We start from the raw sequence: 22,059 nt of genomic DNA, 5'->3' as shown, positions 1-22,059 counted from the left end.
CTTTGGAGTAATTTCAATAGCTTGGAGCTAACCTCAAAAATGAAAGACATAATTTTCAAATTAAACAATATAAAAAGCCCATTGGAAATGGAAACAAATTAAATTTTTATAAATCCTAATAAATATCATATATTTTATTACTAAATAATTTATAATTAAATATAATTGTTATTAAGACTCTTTTAGTTCACTTTGTTTTTAAATAAACGTTTATAATAAAATAAAATTAATCTAACCTATTGTGTTTATATTTATGTAGTACACCGGCGTATCACTGGTTTAACCAGTGAATTTCACTGGTTCAACCAGTGAGCCAAGCGATCATCTTAGTCCACTGGTTGAATCAGTGAATTTCACTGGTTCAACCAGTGACCGCTCGATTCACTGGTTGAACCAGTGGATTTCACTGGTGAATCAGTGGATTTCACTGGAAAATCAGTGAAATTTCACTGGTTCATTTTAAGAGAGCACACACACACACACACACACATACTTACAGACACTCGGACATCATTCTGAAAATAGTCAGAATAGCTTCCTAGGACCTTAAAACGTCGACATCTGATGAAATTTCGCTTTTCGCAAATCGGGGTAAAAACAATAACTTTTTTTCGAAAATCGTCGATTTTCTTAGCGGGAAGTTAAAAAAAAGTTTTTTTCTTTTTCGTATTTCTTAAATATATCATAGTCTATTTGACTAAATGATCAAAAATTTTGTGGAAATCTGAGTTCAGAAGAAATCTTTCGAATGCCGCAAGAACCATCTGAATCGGTTCATTCATTTGAAAGACATGAGAGGTTTACATAATGTCAGAATAGCATCGTAGCGCCTTCAAACATCGACATCTGATGAAAACTCGATTTTTGAAAATCGGCGTGAAACCAATTCCTTCCCGAATTTTTCGAAAATCTTTGATTTTCTTAGCGGGAAGTTAAAAAAATTCAGAAAACAATAACTAGGCAGTGCAACATGAACCAGTCTAAGTAGGTCGCCATGACAAATCATGTTGGTGCTACATGATTTTTCATGGTGACCCATCTAAACTGGTTTATATTGCACCACCTAGTTTTTTTTCCGTGTAGATAATATTCTATTTTATACTCACACCTCTAGATAGTTTTCCGCAGCCTCGGGTTACTCTTTTGGGAGGGGATATTGTTTCGTTGATTGAAGCAGATTCAAAGATTAAAACATGGGGTAGGATACCGATAGACCACTAGCTCGTTTGAAATCGACCAAACACAAATAAAATAAAATTAACTGCTCAGTCAAGAAAATAACTAATTTTCCACGACAAATGTGGTTCAAATTTACTATGGGTAACTTCTTGAGTCTATTTTACAATTGTATGTTACAGCCCAGTCGGTGTCTGGGGAAAAATCGTAGGATCACTATGTGCAATCGCTGGCGTACTCACCATAGCTTTGCCAGTTCCAGTTATTGTATCTAATTTTAACTATTTCTATCATCGTGAAACTGATCAAGAGGAAATGCAATCACAAAATTTCAATCATGTGACTAGCTGTCCGTATCTTCCTGGAACTTTGGGTATTATTATTATTATTAATATTATTCCACGAACATCAAGACCCCTTAGAAACCGTTATCAAAGTAGTACACCCAGAAAATTAAGTGATTTTGTTTATTATGCTAAATTTTTAATTCCAATCATCTAGAATGATTGGAACGTTTTTCAATGCAAAAATAGTTGATGTTATAATTTTTTTAATAGAATTAATAATTACCTGATGATAACTTCTGCAATAAATTTGGTAACAGTTACTATCAGGATGGTAACAATTATAATTTCTGATGGTAACTTCCGAGAAAAAATTTTTACATATAATCATATAAAATTATATATAATTATATATAACTCGATTATATATAATTACATATGAAAAATGGCCAAATATAACCATATATAATTACATATGATTATATATAATTCTATATGCTCATATATGATTCTATATGATTATATTTGGCCATTTTTTATATATAATCGAGTTATATCTAATTATACATAATTTTATAGGATTATATAAAAAAAAATTTTCTCGGGTCAAGGTTGAAGTTGAGTCAAAACGACTTCAGTAACCTGAATAACTTTTGAAGGAGTGAATTCAGCAAAAAATGTTAAGAGACCTTTTTTGTAGAGCGTTAAGTTCCTTCAAGAATATGTATCTTGACTAACAAAAATTTTATTATTTCTAGTAGTTACAAAAATCTAAAATAGAAACAAAAAATTTAAAAACAAATCAATGTTTAAGGCACGGTTACAAAGAAACGGCTCGTTTTACGTCAATTTACTAAGAGAGATTTTTTTGTAGGGAATTCAATTTCCTTTAAAAATATATACAGTGCTCAAATTTTTCAGATAGATTTACGAGTTTTGGGTAAAAAATGAAATTTCTGTCAGAAACCTAATAAGGTTAAGTACCCAGTAGTTGAACAGGTTTCAAAATAGAACGTATTTGACCTGACTTTTAATATATAAAGTTATAATGATTAGTTTAAATTAATGATTTTCATGAAAATATAAACAATTTTGAATTTATTGAAGCGCAAAATAACGCAGATAATTGAATATTTATATTTTGACCACGTTTTTATAATAGACTATGAAAGGAGTAGTAGTTGAACAATCAACTCTGACAAGCCGCAGTAGTTGAACACTCTGGGAGCAGTAGTTGAACTAATAATATATATGACAATAGGCACACCAAAATTTTTCAACGTTTTATTGAAATATCAAAAGAATTATAACATATTATTGAATAATATTAAAAATAATACTGTGAATACTTAATGTGATCATTTAAAAATGAGAACCCTCGCAGATTTGAATCACGGTGGAAACACCGTGGAAGTGTAAAAACCGTGGATCCACCGTGGTTACACGGTGGGTTTGTTCCATTTCACCACTGGGGAAACACAGTGTATCCACTGCGATTACGCGGTGTATCCACCGTGATTCCACGGTGGCTTGACCACTGTGTATACACGGTGTTTCCACTGTGATTACGCGGTGTATCCACCGTGATTCCACGGTGGCTTTGTGCTATTTCACCACCGTGGTTCCACGGTGTATCCACCGCGTAATCACAGTGGTAAAATGGAACAAACTCACCGTGATTCAAATCTGCGAGGGAAATGTTAGTATTTAATTTTTTTAATTACATTTTTTATTACTAATGAATTGATTATTATGACCTCAAAACAACACAAAAAATGAACTTCTACCTGAATTGAAAATCATAAATACTTTTATTTATTTATTATAAATATAATTTTTTTATTGCAAGGACAGAAAAATAATTTAAACATTTAGATCTAAATAGCTCATTGCTTAATTTTTAAAGTTTTTAAATATTTAACATACTTTATTGTAAATTTTACTAATGGAAACGGATTATTTTTTATTAACAAATAAATATTATTCACAATTTTCTTCTTACCTATATGTTATGAACTTTTTTTGGTTAGAAAATAATTAAAATTTATTTTGATGAAATCGATACGTTTTCACACGAAATCACTTAAAATTATTACACTAATTGTTGATGAATCACTTATACTTTATTTTTGTATACCTTTTTTAAAAAATAAATGATTAAATTAAATTATTTGTTATTGCACTAGAATAAATTTCACGCTGTTCACCTACTGCTGCCATGAAAATAACATGGATCCAATACTTGAGCATGTAACGCCATCTTGTTCAAGTTTTGGGTACCGCTTTGAACATTGGGAGGTATAGTTAGACGCCAAAATTTAATATGAAAATTTTAGTTTATGTCTTTGCAAAAAACATATAGTATTGAAAAAAGACTATTTCATTAGGTTGTACGATTTTTTTTTACTTAAAATGAAGATATACCGTTTTTTTTACTGATTGTTCGGTTTACGGTATAGTATCTTTTTCATGAAAAAAATAGCATCTATCGGCTATCCTCGACATGTCAACTTTAAAGTTAAAACATATATATAATTTTCCGATTTATAATTAAAAACACTTACAGAAATCAATTACTGTATCATTGAATAACTATAACGAGCGCATATTATTCATAATATATGTACGGATTTTGAATAACAACAATTCTAAAAGTCTGTTCAACTACTGGTCCCATTTTTAGAAGTGTTCAAGTACTGGGTCCTTTACCTAAGTCGTAGCGATGCACCTCTTAATATTAATATTAAGGGCTCAAACTTGCGCAATAATTTTTTTTGGTCATCAGGAATAATAATTTCACAGTATCGAAAAAAAAAAAAAAAATAGTCGATTTTTTTTTGGCCAGTGTAACGTATATATATATATATATATATATATATAAGATTATATATAAAAACATTTCTCGGAATAGTATTATATATAATCATATATAATCATATTGGGAACCTTAGAATGGGCGTGGCTTAGATATTAGTCATCTGGTGGCCAAAAAATAAACTAATCAAAGTAGGCTGCTCTGAATGTTTACTATATAAAATCAACTGGCTTATTTATGTTTTAATAATTTATTTAAATTATTATAAAGTGTTAAAGATTATTACAGTAAATAATGCGTGTTTCAATTCATCACATTTGTCAATTTGTTAGTGGAACACCTTAAATTAAAAATTTTACCGGCGATGAAAATATACTAAATCACGGACACTTGTTGAACTTTGGTAAAGTTAGTAAGGACAATAATTGTTTAAAAATTATTACTTTTTGTCTTTTATCATCAAGTATTCGAGATGATCCGGATAAAATAAATGGTTAAGTTCTCAAAGGTGGAAGGATCGTATATAGGTATGAGTTTTCCTTGTTAAGTTGTTTTGATGGTTCATATAAGCACGTGGTAGCAAAACTGTTTTATTTATGTCAGCAATCATCAAAACGGTCGAATTTATTTTCATGGTCCATTTTATTTTTCAAAGTAACCACGTTTGCCATTTTTCGACGAACATTAAAAAATCAACACTGTCATTTTTAGAAACACGACTTTTACAACCATACAAACAATATATATTACTTTTACTTGTTTTTGATGGAAATTCCATGTTTATAAATTAGAAGTTTTTCTTTAATTGAACGAAAACAATTTTTTAATTCATAGAAACACAACAATTTTAGAGAGAATTAAGTATTTATTATTTATATTAGCTGATAGACGGATAGACGTATAGATGTAAGCATTCATGATTTAGCCTACTTTGAGTAGTTATAGCTTTAGCCACCAGTTGGCGTATCAGTATTCTAAGTTTCCCAATCTAATTATATATACTTCTATATAGATTAGGGTGGCCCAAAAAAACCGACTATTTTTTTTTTCGAGTCTCTAATGAAAATCTGTTAGTTTAAGATCTTTTAAGAAGCCTCTCCAAAAATCAGCTCGATAAAAAATTTTCAAGAGGTCGCTCACGAATTTTGAAAATATCAAAAATGATTGGAATTCGGGTTTTTTGTTTCTGAATTTTTTCTTCCTCGTGGCAGCAATATTTTATATCTGTAAAATTATGACTATGCTGAAAATTTCAGCCCAATATTTAAATATTTAAACGGCGCTCAAGAATTTTGAATATTAACTGATAATATGTAACTAATACTTTGAAGTAGTTTTTGTATTTTCTTATAACTCAATTACTGTCATTTCACTTAAATATAACTTTTGCATAACCGAAAATATACAGGACAGTCTTAAACAATAAAATTGGGTAAGTTTTGAATAAGCAAAAAAACCTAAAAATTGAATTAAAAAATAAAAAAGTATGTAAATAACTTATTATTTATATTTCTCGGGTTGTATTTTTATTCATTATGATACAAATTGATGGTAAAAAAATTGAGAAGGTTTATTATTAATATTCAAGGGTCGCTCGAAAACATCCAAGAGACAGTACTCGGAAACATTCAAAATTCTTGAGCGACGTTTAAATATTTTAATTTTGAGCTGAAATTTTCAGGGTAGTCATGATTTCATAAATATAAACTATAGCTGCCGCGAGAAAGAAGAAATTTAGAACAAAAAAATCCTAATTTCGATCATTTTTGATATTTTCAAAATTCGTGAGCGACCTCTTGAAAATTTTTTATCGAGCTGATTTTTGGAGAGGCGTCTTGGAACATCTTAAACTAACAAATTTTCATTAGAGACTTGAAAAAATAAAAAATAGTCGGTTTTTTTGGGCCACCCTAATATGGATATATATACAAGATTATATATAATTATATATGATTATATATAATTATGTATGATTATATATAAAAAATTTTTCTCGGGCTGTTACCATCTGGATTATAAATCTAACTATTTAGAATAACAATAATAATTAACTCTAGTTAACATACAGGATGGTAACAATTATTATGAATATGGTGAATAGTACAATCTAGATGATTTATACAATCATCTAGATAATATTTACTACTATCGGATTGATGGTAGAAATTTTACCATAACTAGATAGTAGTTTCTATTATTTAATTTTCTGAGTGTACGGGCTCTATTTAATTATACCGTTAGCCAATTAGAGTAACGAACTCACGAGTTAGCTTAAACTTCGATAAAATGTAAACAAATAATTTATTTTCATTAAAATATCTTTTAACCAAATTTTTTTTTGAAATGAGAATTTTATCGCAACATTTATTATAGAATAGTATATTACACACCTAGGGAAGTAAAGTAAGAAACGTCTCAGATCACATGTAATTGTTGGCCAACAATTACGTGTGATCTGAGGCTTTCTTAATTACTTCCCGAGGAGTGTATACTATTTTTTTTCTCCTCGACGGAGGCGGAAAGCGGCAACTACGTTTTGCACAGCGGTACGAAAGTTGATGCTTTCCGCCCCGAGGCGAGAAAAAACAATTGTTTACGATCACATAAGATAATAACTAATTTAATAATTTGATCTGTGATTTTTAATACAGGCCAGCACATTAAAAAGAGTTCTATGTCAGAGTCATCATCAGATATAATGGAGTTAGAAGAAACGATATTGTTAGCACACGCAGAGGTTACAAGAAAGTCTAATTGCAATCCAAGCTACAATAATACAAATTCGGTTTGTATGGGCATGGAAACTGACGTTTGACTACAAGGTATGTATTTTTGTTTTTTATTTATATTTAACACATGACATGCTGCACTTTGGGTCGGTAACCAGTCAGGCGACAATATATCGCAAGGCTAAAGACGAGAAAGACAATTCACATTTTCTCAATCTATAAAGCGAAGACGCATTGCTTGATAAAACAAATTGAGTTTCACATATGATTTTAACAGCTCGTGCCGTCATTTAAATTTTGTTAATCCACACCAATTCCAGTTCTCGTTATATTTCATTTGACAAATTGCATAAATGTTCTTAAACTCATAGAATACCAAAAATTGAAGATTTAAATCTATCTTTCATCCGTTGAATAGTTATTTATTTTCCAGAAACACTTAGAATGTTTTTAAAATCAAAACTTTCAGCTCTGGTATACTCTACTACATCTAGAATAAAATAATTCGACATAGTCTAAAATAATATTTCGAACAAACTATTCAATTAAACGGAAATATTAAAATAGAGCTTACCCTAACGGACCCAAATTACGGTAAATTATGGTTAACCCACCGTAAATTACGGTAATCCACCGTAAAATGCCGATTTACCGTAAATTACTGTGGATTTGCCGTAAAATACGGAAATACGGTAATCCACCCGAATTTTTTACGGTAGATTTATCGTATTCGACGGTAAATTTACGGTATACCCGCCGTAATTTACGGTAATCCACCGTAAAGTACCGATTTCCCGTAATTTACGGTGGGTTTACCGTAATTTACGGTAAATCTACTCGAATTTTACGATATTCTACGGTAAAATTACCGTAAATTTACGGTAAATCAGGTCTGCTAGGGTAGTATTTTTGTAAAAAAAGCAATCGCATTCTATTAAATTTTTGTAAATTATTTCATTGTACATTTTTTTGTGAGTAACATTTTAAAACGGAATTGTTTTCAATGATATATGTATAAAAAATAATATATTATATGATTTTCAGTCAAAAAGATGGTCGCTTCCGAGCCATACCTATGCGTCGCCATCGTTGAGTTCATTTCAAAGGAGCATCAGCTTATTACTGCGATCAACGTAAAATCTTCTGACTTCAAAAGCTAGAAATTGAATACCAAATTGAGAAATTTTATAAGAATAAGTGTTATGCAGGTGATAAGATAAAAGATAAAATTAAGTGTAACAGGCAAACAAAAACTCCTGGTCCCATGAATTTCATATTTGAGGATATCTATGCATAAAAAAGTTTTATTTATTGATTTTAAAACCCCACGCCACCGACTCCAGTGTTCAAATTAAATTCTTTTATTTCTGATCTTTCGTTTACGGATAACGAAGTTCAGAAGTGGATAATACAACGTAAAAATAAAATTTCTTAGGGGTCACGAATGGAGAGAGAATCAATGTATTTTATTAACAGATGTTTTACTTGAACAGAAGCTTTTAAAGTGAATAATGTCATGCGACTAATTTCAAAACCGAGTGCATCACTAATCATTTACGATCGATAGAAACTTAAAAATTTTTAAATGAATAGCTGATGCATATATATATGTATATATATATATATATATATATATATATATATATATATATATATATATATATATATATATCATAGTTGCTTCACAAGATTGCATAAAAAAATCAAGAATTAGGTAGTTAGTATAGTTATGAAAATGTTGTTTATAAAAATTTGTATGCATTTCACGTAACAATTGTATATTTATAATTCATCTTCCATTACCGGAAAGCCGGATCATAATAAATTATACAAAGTATGGTATAATATTCATAAAAACAAATGTAATTATGGCACTCTTCAGATAACTGAATCAATTCTAATGTTAGATGTAGATTATCTCTTTGTAAGCTAAATCAATCTTAACTCTTTGATAAATTAAGCAGCATTTAATGTGTTACAAGATCGATAAGAGCAATCGTCCACAAAATATATCTCTATATTTTTTCTAATAAAATAGGACAAATTGGATCATTAATGAATGGAAGTCACTTAATAATTTTTTAATAAGCTGTAAAAAAAAATTTACCTCGAATTGTTACGACTTTCATGAATAAAATATTTATTATAGAATATGTTAAAGTATCAAGTGTTAATAGGAAGTAAATGAACACGGGTCTGTTTTTTTTTTTTTTTTTTTTTTTTTTCAATTCCTCTATTGTTGAATTTTGTTGTCAAGATTCATGTTGTAAAAAAATGCTAAACATGTACTCGAATAAAACCAAAAGAAAATTCATTTCGTACTGGAAATCGATAGATATTTATTTAAAAAATGGGAATCGGCGCTGAGTGTATATAGATTTCAACTTTTAAAGGCTATAGCCATTATAGGATATTGAAAATTATTTCGAACAAACTTTTATATTTAAAATATTATATAAACAAGTCATTCAATCTAGAATTATTTTAAATTCAAACTATAAATAATAAAAACACAGACACACATATATATATATATATATATATATATATATATATACATCTGACTGGACTTTGAAAGGATAATTTTTCTGAATTTTTTAGATTACCTCTCAAACGTTCGTTAAGAACATCTCTTGGGAACACATCTAAAGAAAAAATTTAAAAAATCACTCAAAGTTTTCGCGGCGCGTGGTTTTTTTTAGAATCACAAAATGAAACTTGAGGGAAATTTTATTTTTCCGCATTTGGAACCGTTCAAGAGATAATTATAAAAAATTTTAAATGTTACTTATTTAAGGACTACTCTAATACATCCATGTGTATTAGAAAGACCTAAAAAACCAGCTCATTTTTTTCGAATCTCATATGAAAATTTTTAGGTTCAACATGTTTCAAAAATCTTTTCTAAAAATCAACTTGACAACAAATCTATGATGGGCCGCTCAAGAACTTAGAATGTTTTTAAAATCTTTGATAATCGGATGTTTTTTTTTAATTTTCTTTCTCGTGGCAGAAATATTTTATATCCATGTAATTGATACCGTACTGCAAATTCCAGCTCAAAATATAGATTTTTAAAGATTTCTCGAGAATTTTGAAAATTAATTCATAATACGCAACTAATGCCTCAAAGTAATTTTGTATTTTTCTATGACTCAATTATTATTATTCAACTCAAATGTAATTTTCGCACTGTCTAAAATATACCGAACAGTATTAAGCAATAACATCAGGTAAGATTTGAATAGTCAACCCTGATTAAAAACAATGATTAAAAATGATTTCACACGTTAAATGTCCATAAGAGACAGGATTAGAAATGATTTGAAGGATTAAAAAGTATTTAAAATGATTAAAAAACAAATCATTTTAAATACTTTTTAATCATTTTTTTTAATCAGGGAAAACAGTTAAAAATTCAGTAAGAGGGGGGAACAGTATGTAAATAAATATTTTTATTTTGTCTTGGATTCCATTATTATTTCTTATGTCACAAATTGATGATGAAAGAATCGAGAATCTTTAATATTAATATTCAAGGGTTGCTCGAAAACATCCAAAAGACAGTATTCGGACATTCGAAATTTTGAACGACATTCAAATACTTAAATTGTGTGCTGAATTTTTTAGCATATGCGAGATTTTGCAGGTATTAACTCCATTTTTAATGGCTGTTTTAGAAAAAGGAAAAAATTAAAAAAAAAACAAAAAAAAATTTCAAGTTTTTGAAATTTTCAAAATTATTGAGTTACTCCAGAGAAATTTTTTATGGAGCTGATTGTTAGAGCGGGTTCTTAGAATACATTACACTAACAAATTTCCATATGAGAATTGAAAAAAAAAAATGTTTTTTTTTCGGTTACCCTAATGTGTATGTATATATATTGCAATAATACGCAGAATAAATCATTAGTTTATAATTCGAAGTTTAACTAAAATAGGTTTTCATTCATAATTTTAATATCAAAGATGATCGATAGACTAAAGTTTGTTACTTTCTTCGATTTGTAATAAGACGCCTGATTTTATAGAATCTTTTTAAAAGTCGAATAGAATAAATGAATTACTTACGATTAAAAAAATGAAATTCATAAAAACATAAAACGGATATCAAGACTTTAGTGTAAATGTAAGCAGAGCTTCGCAGTTAAAAAAAATTTTTTTAAGACTCATTTTTATGTGATATGAACAATTGAATACTCATCGAATGTTGCATTTATCTTTACATTAAAATTTACACGAATAAATAGCTGAAAAACCTAATATAAATCCATACATATATATATATATATATATATATATATATATATATATATATATATATATATATATATATATATATGTATATATATAAATTCATGTACATAAATTGATTCTTTCAATAATGATATGCTAGTTTGTATGAAAATGGTAACGTCAAGAAAATAGTGACTGATCAATGGAAATATTAATAAAATATGCTAAGAAAAATTGTTTAGAATAAAGATTGATTGAATGTGTTGTATTTTCATTAATGAGCCTTCAACCTATTTTAAAAATACATATTTTTAGTGCTTGCAGTGAATAAAGTGACTAATTCAGCGTCGAAATTGAAAACAAGTTCTGGAAAAAGCCTCCAAAACGATACTAGTAATGTATTTTAGAAGGATATTTAACTCAGTAAGTGAACAATAATAAGTCAATATATTTGCTAGACCTGTTGAACTGCCTTCTTTGTTCATTAACAATTACCCTAGTAGCAATGGAATATTGGGCAATATTATTTGGCAAGATACTTGGAGAAGCACTTTGTAAAGAATAGGACAATTCTCGACCAAGACACTTGATCAAGATTCTCTACTCAGACTGGTAGCAGACTTGGGCCAGTCTGTGACCAGAATTTGACCAGATTCTTGGCCCAGAGTCTTGACATAGACTTGCGCAAGAAACGCAAAAGACGACGAGCGCGCACCTATTTCCCTCGTTTCCACTTAAATGTGAAAAGTATAGTATTGCAGTGGTTCTCATTTATGGTCTAGTCAACAAGTTTAAAAATGTTATTTTTTTGGCAAGACAATAACTCTATTCTTTACTTCTTTATTCGTAAATATCTCTATACTAAATAGGTCTATTCCATAATAAATCTATACGTAAATAACACTATTCCTAAAAAAACTCTCTTCTCAAATAATTATATTCCTAAAAAATATTTATTCTTAATTTTTTCAATTCTTATATATCTTTATTCTTAAATAACTCTATTCATCAATTTCACCATTCTTAAAATTTCTCTATTTTTAAATATCTCTATTCCTAAATATCTCTATTCTCAAATATTTCTATTCCTAAATATTTCTATTCTTAAATATCTCTATTCCTAAATATCTCTATTCTTAAATATCTCTATTCCTTAATATCTTTCTTACACATAGCGAATATATACATAATAAGTTGCAATAAAAACGAATGTAAAATATATAAAAAAAATTTTTCTTCATATTGCAAGAACTGAAACAAACAAAATTTATTATAATATTTCATTTTTTTTATATATCTTTTGTATAATTATTTATTTGAATAATTTGTATCCTCAATTAACATTAATTGTGTGTATTATATATATAATTAGATTAAACAGTCCTATAAATTATTAGTCATAACCTTACTTAATTGACTTCATGTGTCATTTCTTTCTATTTAAATAAGCCATTTATTAACTATTAAGAAATGGCTTATTTGGCTCAAATAAATCTCATTTAATAAATCATTTATTACCTATTAATAAATATTTATTTGGCTCAAATAAATACTTCTATCAGTGTACCGTGGTAAAATTTAACTTTTTATACTAATGACCACGTTATTGTAACATCCCTGGCGGGTTTGAATTACCCTGGGAGTGGAAACACGGTGGATCCAGGGTGGTTACTCGGTGAGTTTGTGCCATTTTACCACCGTGTATACACGGTGGTTACATGGTATTTCCATGATGGTTACACGGTGTACCCACCGAGATTCCACGGTGATTACGCGGTGAACGTGGAATCACGGTGATGAAATGACAAAAAACCACCGTGTAACCGCCGTGATTCCACCGTGTTTCCAGGGTGATTCAAAACCGCCAGGGATAACATTAACAATACGACGTTATTTTTTAATCTGCACATATGTGATGTCCCATCGCGATTCACCTGTCTGATTGAAATGTTCCCTCGCGGAATTAAGAAATAAACCCTACGCGGGCTATTCAAATATAATTATATATATATATATATATATATATATTTTAAATAAATCGTGGGAAAATTTTGGGTTTTTCGGGACTTAAAAGAATAAAACATCTGGTCCATCTGGTCCCTCGAGGCTCGCCTAGAATAAAATTATAAATGTTAGTAATATTATTAAAGTAAGGAAATTATGTCTGAAACCTTCTAAGCATATTGTTTACTAGAATTAAGAGAAAGTTGTGTAGACGTTTGAATCAGTCATTTATAAACATTTTGTATTTCGTATTTAAGTAGTTTTTAGAGATTTAAGTACCCTATCATAAATCCTAGTAAGGAAACTCCTTGAAACCTTTCAATAAAACACTTGAAGAATGGAGGATAAGCCGGTTAGAGACTGCAATAAAACTCGAGCGGTCCAAGTGTTACGTCCTGGTTGATGTTTTGGCGCTGGCGTAGTTGAGCGGTCGATTTAAATTGGACGTGATGAAACTTACATATAATTATAAATAATAATTAATTATGGGTTGAACAGCCACCATTTGGTGGTTGAAATAAACTGGTTATATTTATATGTTATTAAATATATTATCTGGATCTGTTTTATTCAATGAATAAAGAGATAGTTGGAGAATTTGTGAAACGTACAATTCTGATGTTATAATATTGTTAAGTTATTCTTAACAATAGCTTCGAGAATGTGAGAACGAAGTTGAGTTTTTAATATTGAGCCTGACTGCTCTCTATGATTCTATATCTCAGACTGACTTCTCTTGATCGAGAAAAACTAGAGTAACTCTTATCAATGCGTTTGGGCATTAGACCCGCGCATCGAGTCATATGGAGGGGTCATTCGAGATAACGCATGTTCTCGAATGATCCATTCTAATATTTATTGAAAATACTTAGTTCTCACGATCTTTCCACTTTTGTTACTAACAAATGAGTCACTTATCGATTAACAAAAGCTATCTTAAACAAAATAGATATTTGTGCAGCTGCACGTCTCGAGAGTTAACTCGAGGCGTCAGCGCTTATTTATATTTGATAAAATATAGAAAAATAAGTTTATCAACTATTACTCATATCCTTAACGTTCAAATGTCTTAAATAATATTATTCTATTATTATATTATATTATTTTATATGATTAATTAAATATTATTGGAATTACTAGATTATCGATATTCGATATAATTAGTTAGGTTTCAGGTCGGTAATTAAGGAAGTAAAAGCCTACGTCATCTGCCATACAGGCTGGGACGTAACACGCCCCAACCCGGTAGACGAGCGCCCTCGCTCGTTCGAGCCTTATCCGTGAAAGATGCTAAATATAAAAAATTTTTATTTTACCGACGTGAAATCTGTACATATTTAATTTCTTAAATATAACATTTTTTTGTGTTCATTTTATATTTTTTTCTTAAATCATTAGGGAATTATGTTTACATATCGATTTACTCATGTCGTAGTATACAATATAAATGTCTTATTCACTATAATGGTGACATTGGCAAAAAAAAAGTTCTTATTTCTATTATTTCTTGAGATTATTAAAAAAAATTTATATTATTTACTTATTAATTTATTCATTTATTTATAATAATTTTTTTTTTAGTGTATCTATACGATATCTTCTGTTAAACTATCTTTTTAATTATTTTACTTTTCCTTTTCTTTTCTATTCGTTTTATATTTTCAATATTTCATATTATTTTAATTTCAAAAATTTGGTCATTATTCGGTTATTTTTACGATTACCTATTATCTATTTTGCGTTATATTATTAACTATAATTATTAGCTATTATTATACTAGTTCTAGAATATTTGATTTCTAGCATTATTTAATTCGTTTTATTAATTCATTTTAAATTTAATCTTATCTTTACTAAACATTTACTTTTAATCATGTCTATACGTTTTCAGTCTTTTTAAAAAACATTTACCAATAGAATTAAAATTCTCTTAATTATACGTAGTTTTTCTTACATGTTAATTAAATCAGATCATGAATCATTCGATATGGTTTATTTTTCTTTGTTACTTTTAATAAATCATTTGTTCCCTAGAGTTACTTTAATGCGTTTTTGAAAAGGTATTGTTGTAAAAAAAATTTCGATTTACTTATAAGCTATCTTAGCTCTGTCGCAATGGATAAGTTTCCTTTTCCCAGGTTTATATTCAATTTCTATGTCGTTTTTATCTGGAAAAATTTCGGTAATTTTATAAGGACCCAAATAATTGTCATCAAATTTACCGTCTCTCTGGTTTTTTATTAAATAAATATTTTGACCTATTTTAAACTTTACGGGATTTATTTTCTTATCATATCGTACTTTGGATTTTGATTTTGAATTTTCTAAATTTTCTCTTGCTTCTTTTCTTGATTCTAATAATCGAGTTGCGAGTTCTTTAACGTAATCTGCGTATGTAGGGATATCGTCTAGATATGAAAATTCTGATGGTAATCGCGCTTCTTTACCAAAAACTAATCTATATGGGGTGAACTTTGTACCTTCGTGTACACTCGTATTATAAGCAAAAGTTGCATGAGGCAACCATTTATCCCAGTCATTCTTAGATGTGAAATGTTTGATATAATCTGTTAAGACTTGATGACTTCTTTCTAAAGAACCATTCGATTGAGGGTGAAAAGCTGTTGTTTTTATTTGTTTCATCTTGAAAGTTTTAGCTAAACAATTCATAACTTTACCTATGAATGCTTGACCTTGGTCGGTTAAAATTACTCTTGGGCAACCGTGTTTTAAAATAAAATTTTCTACTAATGCTATCGCGATGTCTTTGGCTGTCATGGATACTAGTGGTATTGCAAAACAATATTTCGAGAGATCGTCTTGCATCGTTAAAATGTATGAATAACCGTTTGCCGATGTTTTATTCGGTACTACTATATCTAATGCTAATTTATCCCAAATTTCTGCGGACGTATCAGTGATTACCATCGGTTGTTTTGTTTTAATTCTTACTAATTTCTTTTTTTGACAACTGATACATTTTCTAACAAAATCTTCGACATTTTTCTTAATATTATCCCAAAAATATCTTTGTCTAATTCTATTGTAAGTTTTAGTAACACCTTTATGACCTGCCATTGGGGTCTCATGATTCTCGGCCATTATCTTTTGTCTTTCTTCTACCGGAGGTATTATTATTTGATCTCTACAAATGATTATTTTGATATCGGTTCCTTTAAATGTTTTAGCTATAATATTTTTAATTTTTGGCCATACAGTTTTAGGTAAATTACTTCGTCTTTGAGAAACACTAATTGATTTTAATTTTGATTTTTCCATATATAATTTTAAATTTTTAAAAGCTTTGCAATAATCTTTTTCGGTAGCTACATCTGTGTTGTTATTTTGAATAACTAACGCAAGTACTTTTCTTTTAGGTGTTCCCATTTTAATTACTTGACCTACTTTATATTCAGCAAATGGATTTAAATTTAAATATCCTGACAATAATAATTGTTTTCCTATTTCGCTTGGAATGGGACCATCTGTATTAAAAAAACATAAATAACTATTTTTCTGCATTTCTAAATTATCTCTAGTCTCTATTATATTATCATTACTAAAATCGTTCGACATTACTGAAACTACGGATGAATCATCGTCAGAATCTATTTGTTCATTATCTGGATTATTATTTTCTACGATAATTACATTATCTATTTGTTCTTGGTTGCTATCTGAATTTAATTCTGTTAAATTTTGTTGAAAATTTGTTATATTATTAGATGAATTTATTTGTTCGATTTGATCAAGGTTTTCATTATTAAATGAATTTATTTGTTCTCGTTGATCAAAATTTTGGTCATTGAATGAATTTATTCGTTCGATTGAACTCAAATTTTGATCAACGGGTGAATTTATATGTTTCGCAGGATTTTGTTGTCCTCCATTTGGGAAGGAATTTTGGGAATTGATCGGTTGTACATTTTCATTTATTACGCTTAATTTATTTTTTGAAAGCTTATCATTTGCATTTTGTTGGCGATTAATCGCTTCGAGGGTAACCATTATTTTCGGCAATTGGGGTAGAAAATTATTTTTATTATTTTTAGGTTTTTTAGTTTTCATTTTAATATTTTCTGAAAGTTTTTGTATCTTATATGGAATGTGTTTTTGTGTATGCGTATGTTTATCATTATCTGTGCAACACGAGCACGTTTTAGGCTTACGCTGTCTTTTTGACCTGCGTAGCTGCGGTTCGCCGTTAGTAACATTATTTATCGTTTGACTATTTGTTACTACACGATGTTTTTCTATGGCTTTACTAGGACTTTGTTGTCGTGGTTCGTCATTATTTATTTTAGGATTATTTTTTATTTCTACTTTTTGTACATTAGTTTTATTTTTATCAATGTTTACAATAGTCGGCGGTATTACGTTATCATCGGATGACGTCTGTATGTCCATCGGTCGTGTGAGTGAGTTGTTACAAGTAGTTTTATCAATTTCCATATTTACATGAGCGTTAGATTCGACATAAGGATCTGCATGCACTAAAGCTTCTACATTTAAAATTTTTGGGTGGTCACCACCTTCTTCTGATGACCATGGAATCGCGCCTCCCATATTTTTAGAATTATTAATTTTTCTTATAGGACTTCGTATGGAAGCTGGGCATAATTTAATTGGGCTCTTTGTGACATTCCGTGTAGGCGTTCTTGGGGTAATAGGAATAGTCTCAATTGGCGAGTCTGTTTCGATGTCATTTGAGTTGCTTGAATATATTCTTGAATTTATAATTTCTGTCTCGTCTGTATTTGATTCGTCGTCTGAGGTGTCTAGAGTAATAATTTTCTTTGTCTTATTGTTAGTTGTTACTATTTTTCTGCGTGTGCGAGCTGCTGGAGAAGGTGTAAATTCTGCTAGTCTATGTGATCTTTTAATTTGAGAAAGTACTGATTTGTTTTTATTGATTTCTGTATTTTCAATATTTGTCTGTGGTTTTAAATTTGAGGTTGAAGCTGTAATTTGCGTCTGTACGTCTGTTAATAATGGTAATGAAGGATCAATGATTTTAGGAGTTTCAGGTACATACGAATGTGAGGATTGAGATGATGCTGATAAATTACGAGATTTCTTATGTTTTGGGAATTTTATAGATTTATTTGCTATATAAGAAAGACCAAAATCTGTCAAATAAGAATCGTCACTTGAATACGAAGGGTGATTTTTAATGAGTCTTTTTCTTAGAGCTGCCGCGTCATAAATGTCTCCTGATGAGGATGATCCGTCAGAATAATCAGGAAGTATAATAGATTTATTTGATTCAAAATTTTCGAAAGGTTTTCTTTTATTATTTTTTAAATTTTCATTAGATATTACTTTATTAATTTCTTTTATATTTTTATTTTCATCATTAAGATTGGAATTTTTATTCAAAGGATTTCGAGGGTTATAACTTTCCAAGTTTTTATTTACTTTATTATTTTCGTCTTTACTCTTATCTATTCTTGATTCGGTTTCTGAAATTTTATTATATGGATTATACCGTCTAACGTTTGATTTTTTCTTTTTTAAATTTTTATTTTCACCGGTATATCCGTTTTCCTTATTTTTGTCAACTAATCGCCGATCGATAGGGTAGCTAATCCTATTGCCGTCGCTAGTATTTTTGACTGTTGGGTCCGTAGTTAATTTATCGATGGGCCCAACCATTTGAGTTCTTGACTCATTTACTTTACTTTTTTCGACCGAATTTTCATTATCGACCGCCCGAGTATTTGGCTCGAGAATTTGAATTACCGAATTTATTTTACTACTTGAATAACTTTCCTCTGAACTTACATTTTCTTCCGTATTTTTGCTTAAATTTACATGCAATTTATTTTTATCAATATTTCGCGTTTTTAATTTTTCTTCTGAGTTACTTGACTCTGTATTAGTATATTTTTTGGATTTTTTTATTATGACTCTTCCGGAGTCAGATGGATCCGAAGATCGCAATCTAGCGATTCCAGGTTTACCAGGTCGCCATTTAATTTTAATAGGATAAACTTCGCTGTTTTCGACTATTGGGTTACGCGATAAAGCATCCGCGTTGGTGTTTATTTTACCCGCTTTATATAATACGGTATATTCGAACTCTTTAAGCCGTTTATAACGGTGGGCCCTGGCTACTGCGTGTCCAGATAGCCAAGAACCACAGTTAATTAGATTTCCCGATTTTACTGACTTTACTTAAATTTACTGCTATTAATTAGACTTATTCTGTTCCAAAATTCTGGTTCCAAAAGACGGGAAAACTCTCGGGAAGCGGGTACTCGTCCTGACCGGACACGCGGCTGAAAATAACTTAACTCTAAAGGACTCTGGTGATAGTTTATTAATTAATACTCAAATAATATAAATTATTGTATTTTATTTAACCAACCCTTTACATATAAATTTTCCCCTTAGTTATACAATTATATATATATATATGCGTAATTATTGCCAATTTTATTCAAAGAAATTTATCGGGCGATCGACGCGGGAATAAGTATCGTGGAAAATGAGAAAATTAAATGGGGAAATTACCACGTTGAAGAGAGAGGCATTATATAGAATTATCATAGATTATTTATATATATAGATGCGAGCAATTGACTGGACTTACTGTAGGAATCGGCCTACGCTCCATGCTTCTAGTCCCCGGGTGGTCCACTTGGTTGGTGAGGGATCGATCCACGCAGCAAACTTCCTCCTTGGAATTTTGGATATCTGGCACAGCGACACTTGGTTTAATTAACCACGCGAACACAATGTTTAACTCACTGGACAAGATTTTCAAAGGAATAATTAAGGCACACGGTGAGAGAAAAGAAAAGCGACTAAACAGTAGTAGCACTGGAGCACAAGTGAATGATTTTGCAAAGTAAAAAAGTAAAGAAACGACTGATCGGTTTGCAGTCTACAGTTCAAGTCGAAGGTTTCGTATCACTTCTAATGAGTTGAACAAATTTAGTTTAATATATCAAGAACAAGTTCTAATAATTACTTGAGCAGAAAATATTTATGCGTCGGTGCATTTTCGCTGACCGAACTCAAGTGTTCTTAAGCTCACTATATTTTATATACAATAATGCTCGAAAAAGAAATAGTATAGTAGACGATTTTAGAGAGAGTAAAATGGATAAGACCGATCAGTTACAGCTCTCGAACTTAAGTCGTCTTCTTGATCAATCGTCTTGGGTCAGTTCTCTGGGCCACCAACCTGCGTTGACCCCACCTAATTATGCGCAGGGACTAATTTGCGATTACTTGCTGCGCTAAGGCTACCGCCAAGACTCAGCTGAACTCGCAAACGAGAAAATTATACGAGAGAGAGAGAGAGAACAAATAGAAGCGAGAGAGCCTCACTCTCACGTCTTAAAATCGCTGCTGCACGGTTACACGTTCTCTCCATCTCATTACACGCGATGTTGGGTCATTCATATTATTTACCCACACAAGCGGTCTGTGATCGGTGACAAGAGTAAACTCTCTGCCATAGAGATACGGTCTAAATGTTTTCATACCGTATAAAGCTGCGACCATTTCTTTTTCGGTGGTCGAATAATTCTTTTCGTGTTTATTAAGCACACGAGAAGCTGCCGCGACGATAGTATCCTCTCCAATTTTACCTTGTGAGAGAATTGCTCCAACTGCATAGTTAGATGCATCGGTCGTTAAAATAAACGGTTTCGAAAAATCAGGATATTGCAATATCGGAGCTGTACATAGTTTGTCCCGCAAGGTTTCAAAAGCTACCTGATGTTCAGGCGTCCATGTAAATCTTGCGTTTTTACTTGTAAGATCAGATAGGCACTTCGCGATTTTTGCGAAATCTTTAATAAATCGCCGATAATAACCAGCAAGTCCAAGAAACTCTCTCACTTGTGTTGTATTTACGGGTGTTTTGAAACATTTGATCGCTTTAATTTTATCGGGATCGGGCTTGACACCGTCAGCAGATATAAGATGGCCTAAATAAATTACTTCTTTCTTTAAAAATTCACATTTATCAGCTTGAAGAGTTAGATTTGCACCACGCAAACGTTCGGCCAGTTTTTCAAATTTAGTATTATGTTCTTCTAGAGAACGTGCGTAAATGACGATATCGTCTAAGTAAACAAAGAGATCAGCTCCTTGTAACCCGCGTAAAACTAAATCCATTAACCTTTGGAACGTTGCAGGAGCATTTTTAAGTCCAAATGGCATTCTATTAAATTGATAATGACCATGAGGAGTTGTAAATGCTGTTTTATGTTTATCTTTTGGATGCATTTTAATTTGGTGAAATCCAGATTTTAAATCGAAAATTGAAAAATAAATTGCGCCACCCAGTTGATCAAGAATATCATTTATCAACGGTAATGGGTATGCGTCTTTAATAGTTTTTTCATTTAATTTACGATAATCAATTACTAAACGCCATCTTTTATTGCCTTTTGAATCAGCCTTTTTTGGTACTATCCATAGAGGAGAATTATAGGGAGAGGTTGAAGGTTCTATTATGTCCATTAACATTAATTCTGTAATTTGTTTTTGAATTTCGTCTTTTTGTGCAGGTGGATGTCTGTATTGTCGTGTATTTACCGGTACGTCATCGTTAGTAGGTATACTGTGTGCCGCTGTCTCTGTAGCGCGCAATGATTCTCCTGGAATGTGGAACAGGTCAGCGTATTTTTCTACAAGAGAAACTATCGCTTTACGCTCTTCCCCATTCAAATGTTCTAAACGCAAGAGTTTTAACACTTGGTCAACACGATTTTCCCCGGCCGTGGTACTTTTATCGTATTTGTCTGTGTCGTCTTGCGTCAAAGTACTGTCCTCGTCTTCACTTGTCCCAAAGGGG

At 30.3% G+C, this 22,059-nt stretch overlaps 2 protein-coding genes across 4 annotated transcripts in view; one reads left to right on the top strand and one right to left on the bottom strand.

Moving 5' to 3' along the window:
* LOC130670926 (potassium voltage-gated channel protein Shaker) overlaps positions 1-11,290 on the top strand; it is a 108,064-nt gene extending 96,774 nt beyond the window's left edge. The window contains exons 7-9 of one of the 2 annotated variants that reach the window (XM_057474560.1): positions 1,359-1,549; positions 6,927-7,097; positions 8,049-11,290. In XM_057474560.1, the coding sequence (XP_057330543.1) occupies positions 1,359-1,549; positions 6,927-7,090 (355 nt within the window). In that variant the 3' untranslated portion in view covers positions 7,091-7,097; positions 8,049-11,290. Of the gene's footprint in view, positions 1-1,358; positions 1,550-6,926; positions 7,098-8,048 lie in introns of those variants that run through there. The other variant, XR_008990452.1, reaches the window with a different exon arrangement.
* Positions 11,291-12,597: 1,307 nt separating this feature from the next.
* On the bottom strand, positions 12,598-18,918 carry LOC130671666 (putative uncharacterized protein DDB_G0282133). 2 transcript variants are annotated; one of them, XM_057475713.1, is made up of 3 exons: positions 13,856-18,918; positions 13,524-13,699; positions 12,598-13,352 (listed from the first exon to the last, which is right to left on the bottom strand). In XM_057475713.1, the coding sequence occupies exon 1, from the start codon at positions 18,897-18,899 to the stop codon at positions 15,330-15,332; it is 3,570 nt and encodes a 1,189-aa protein (XP_057331696.1). In that variant the 5' UTR covers positions 18,900-18,918; the 3' UTR covers positions 12,598-13,352; positions 13,524-13,699; positions 13,856-15,329. The 2 variants fall into 2 exon arrangements, with proteins under 2 accessions (XP_057331696.1, XP_057331695.1); XM_057475712.1 differs by having other exon boundaries at positions 13,524-18,918.
* Positions 18,919-22,059: the final 3,141 nt, after the last annotated feature.

This window comes from Microplitis mediator, chromosome 7, assembly GCF_029852145.1.
Source record: "Microplitis mediator isolate UGA2020A chromosome 7, iyMicMedi2.1, whole genome shotgun sequence".
In the NCBI taxonomy this organism is placed as follows: Eukaryota; Metazoa; Arthropoda; class Insecta; order Hymenoptera; family Braconidae; genus Microplitis; species Microplitis mediator.
This window is presented reverse-complemented; position numbering and strand designations above follow the sequence as displayed.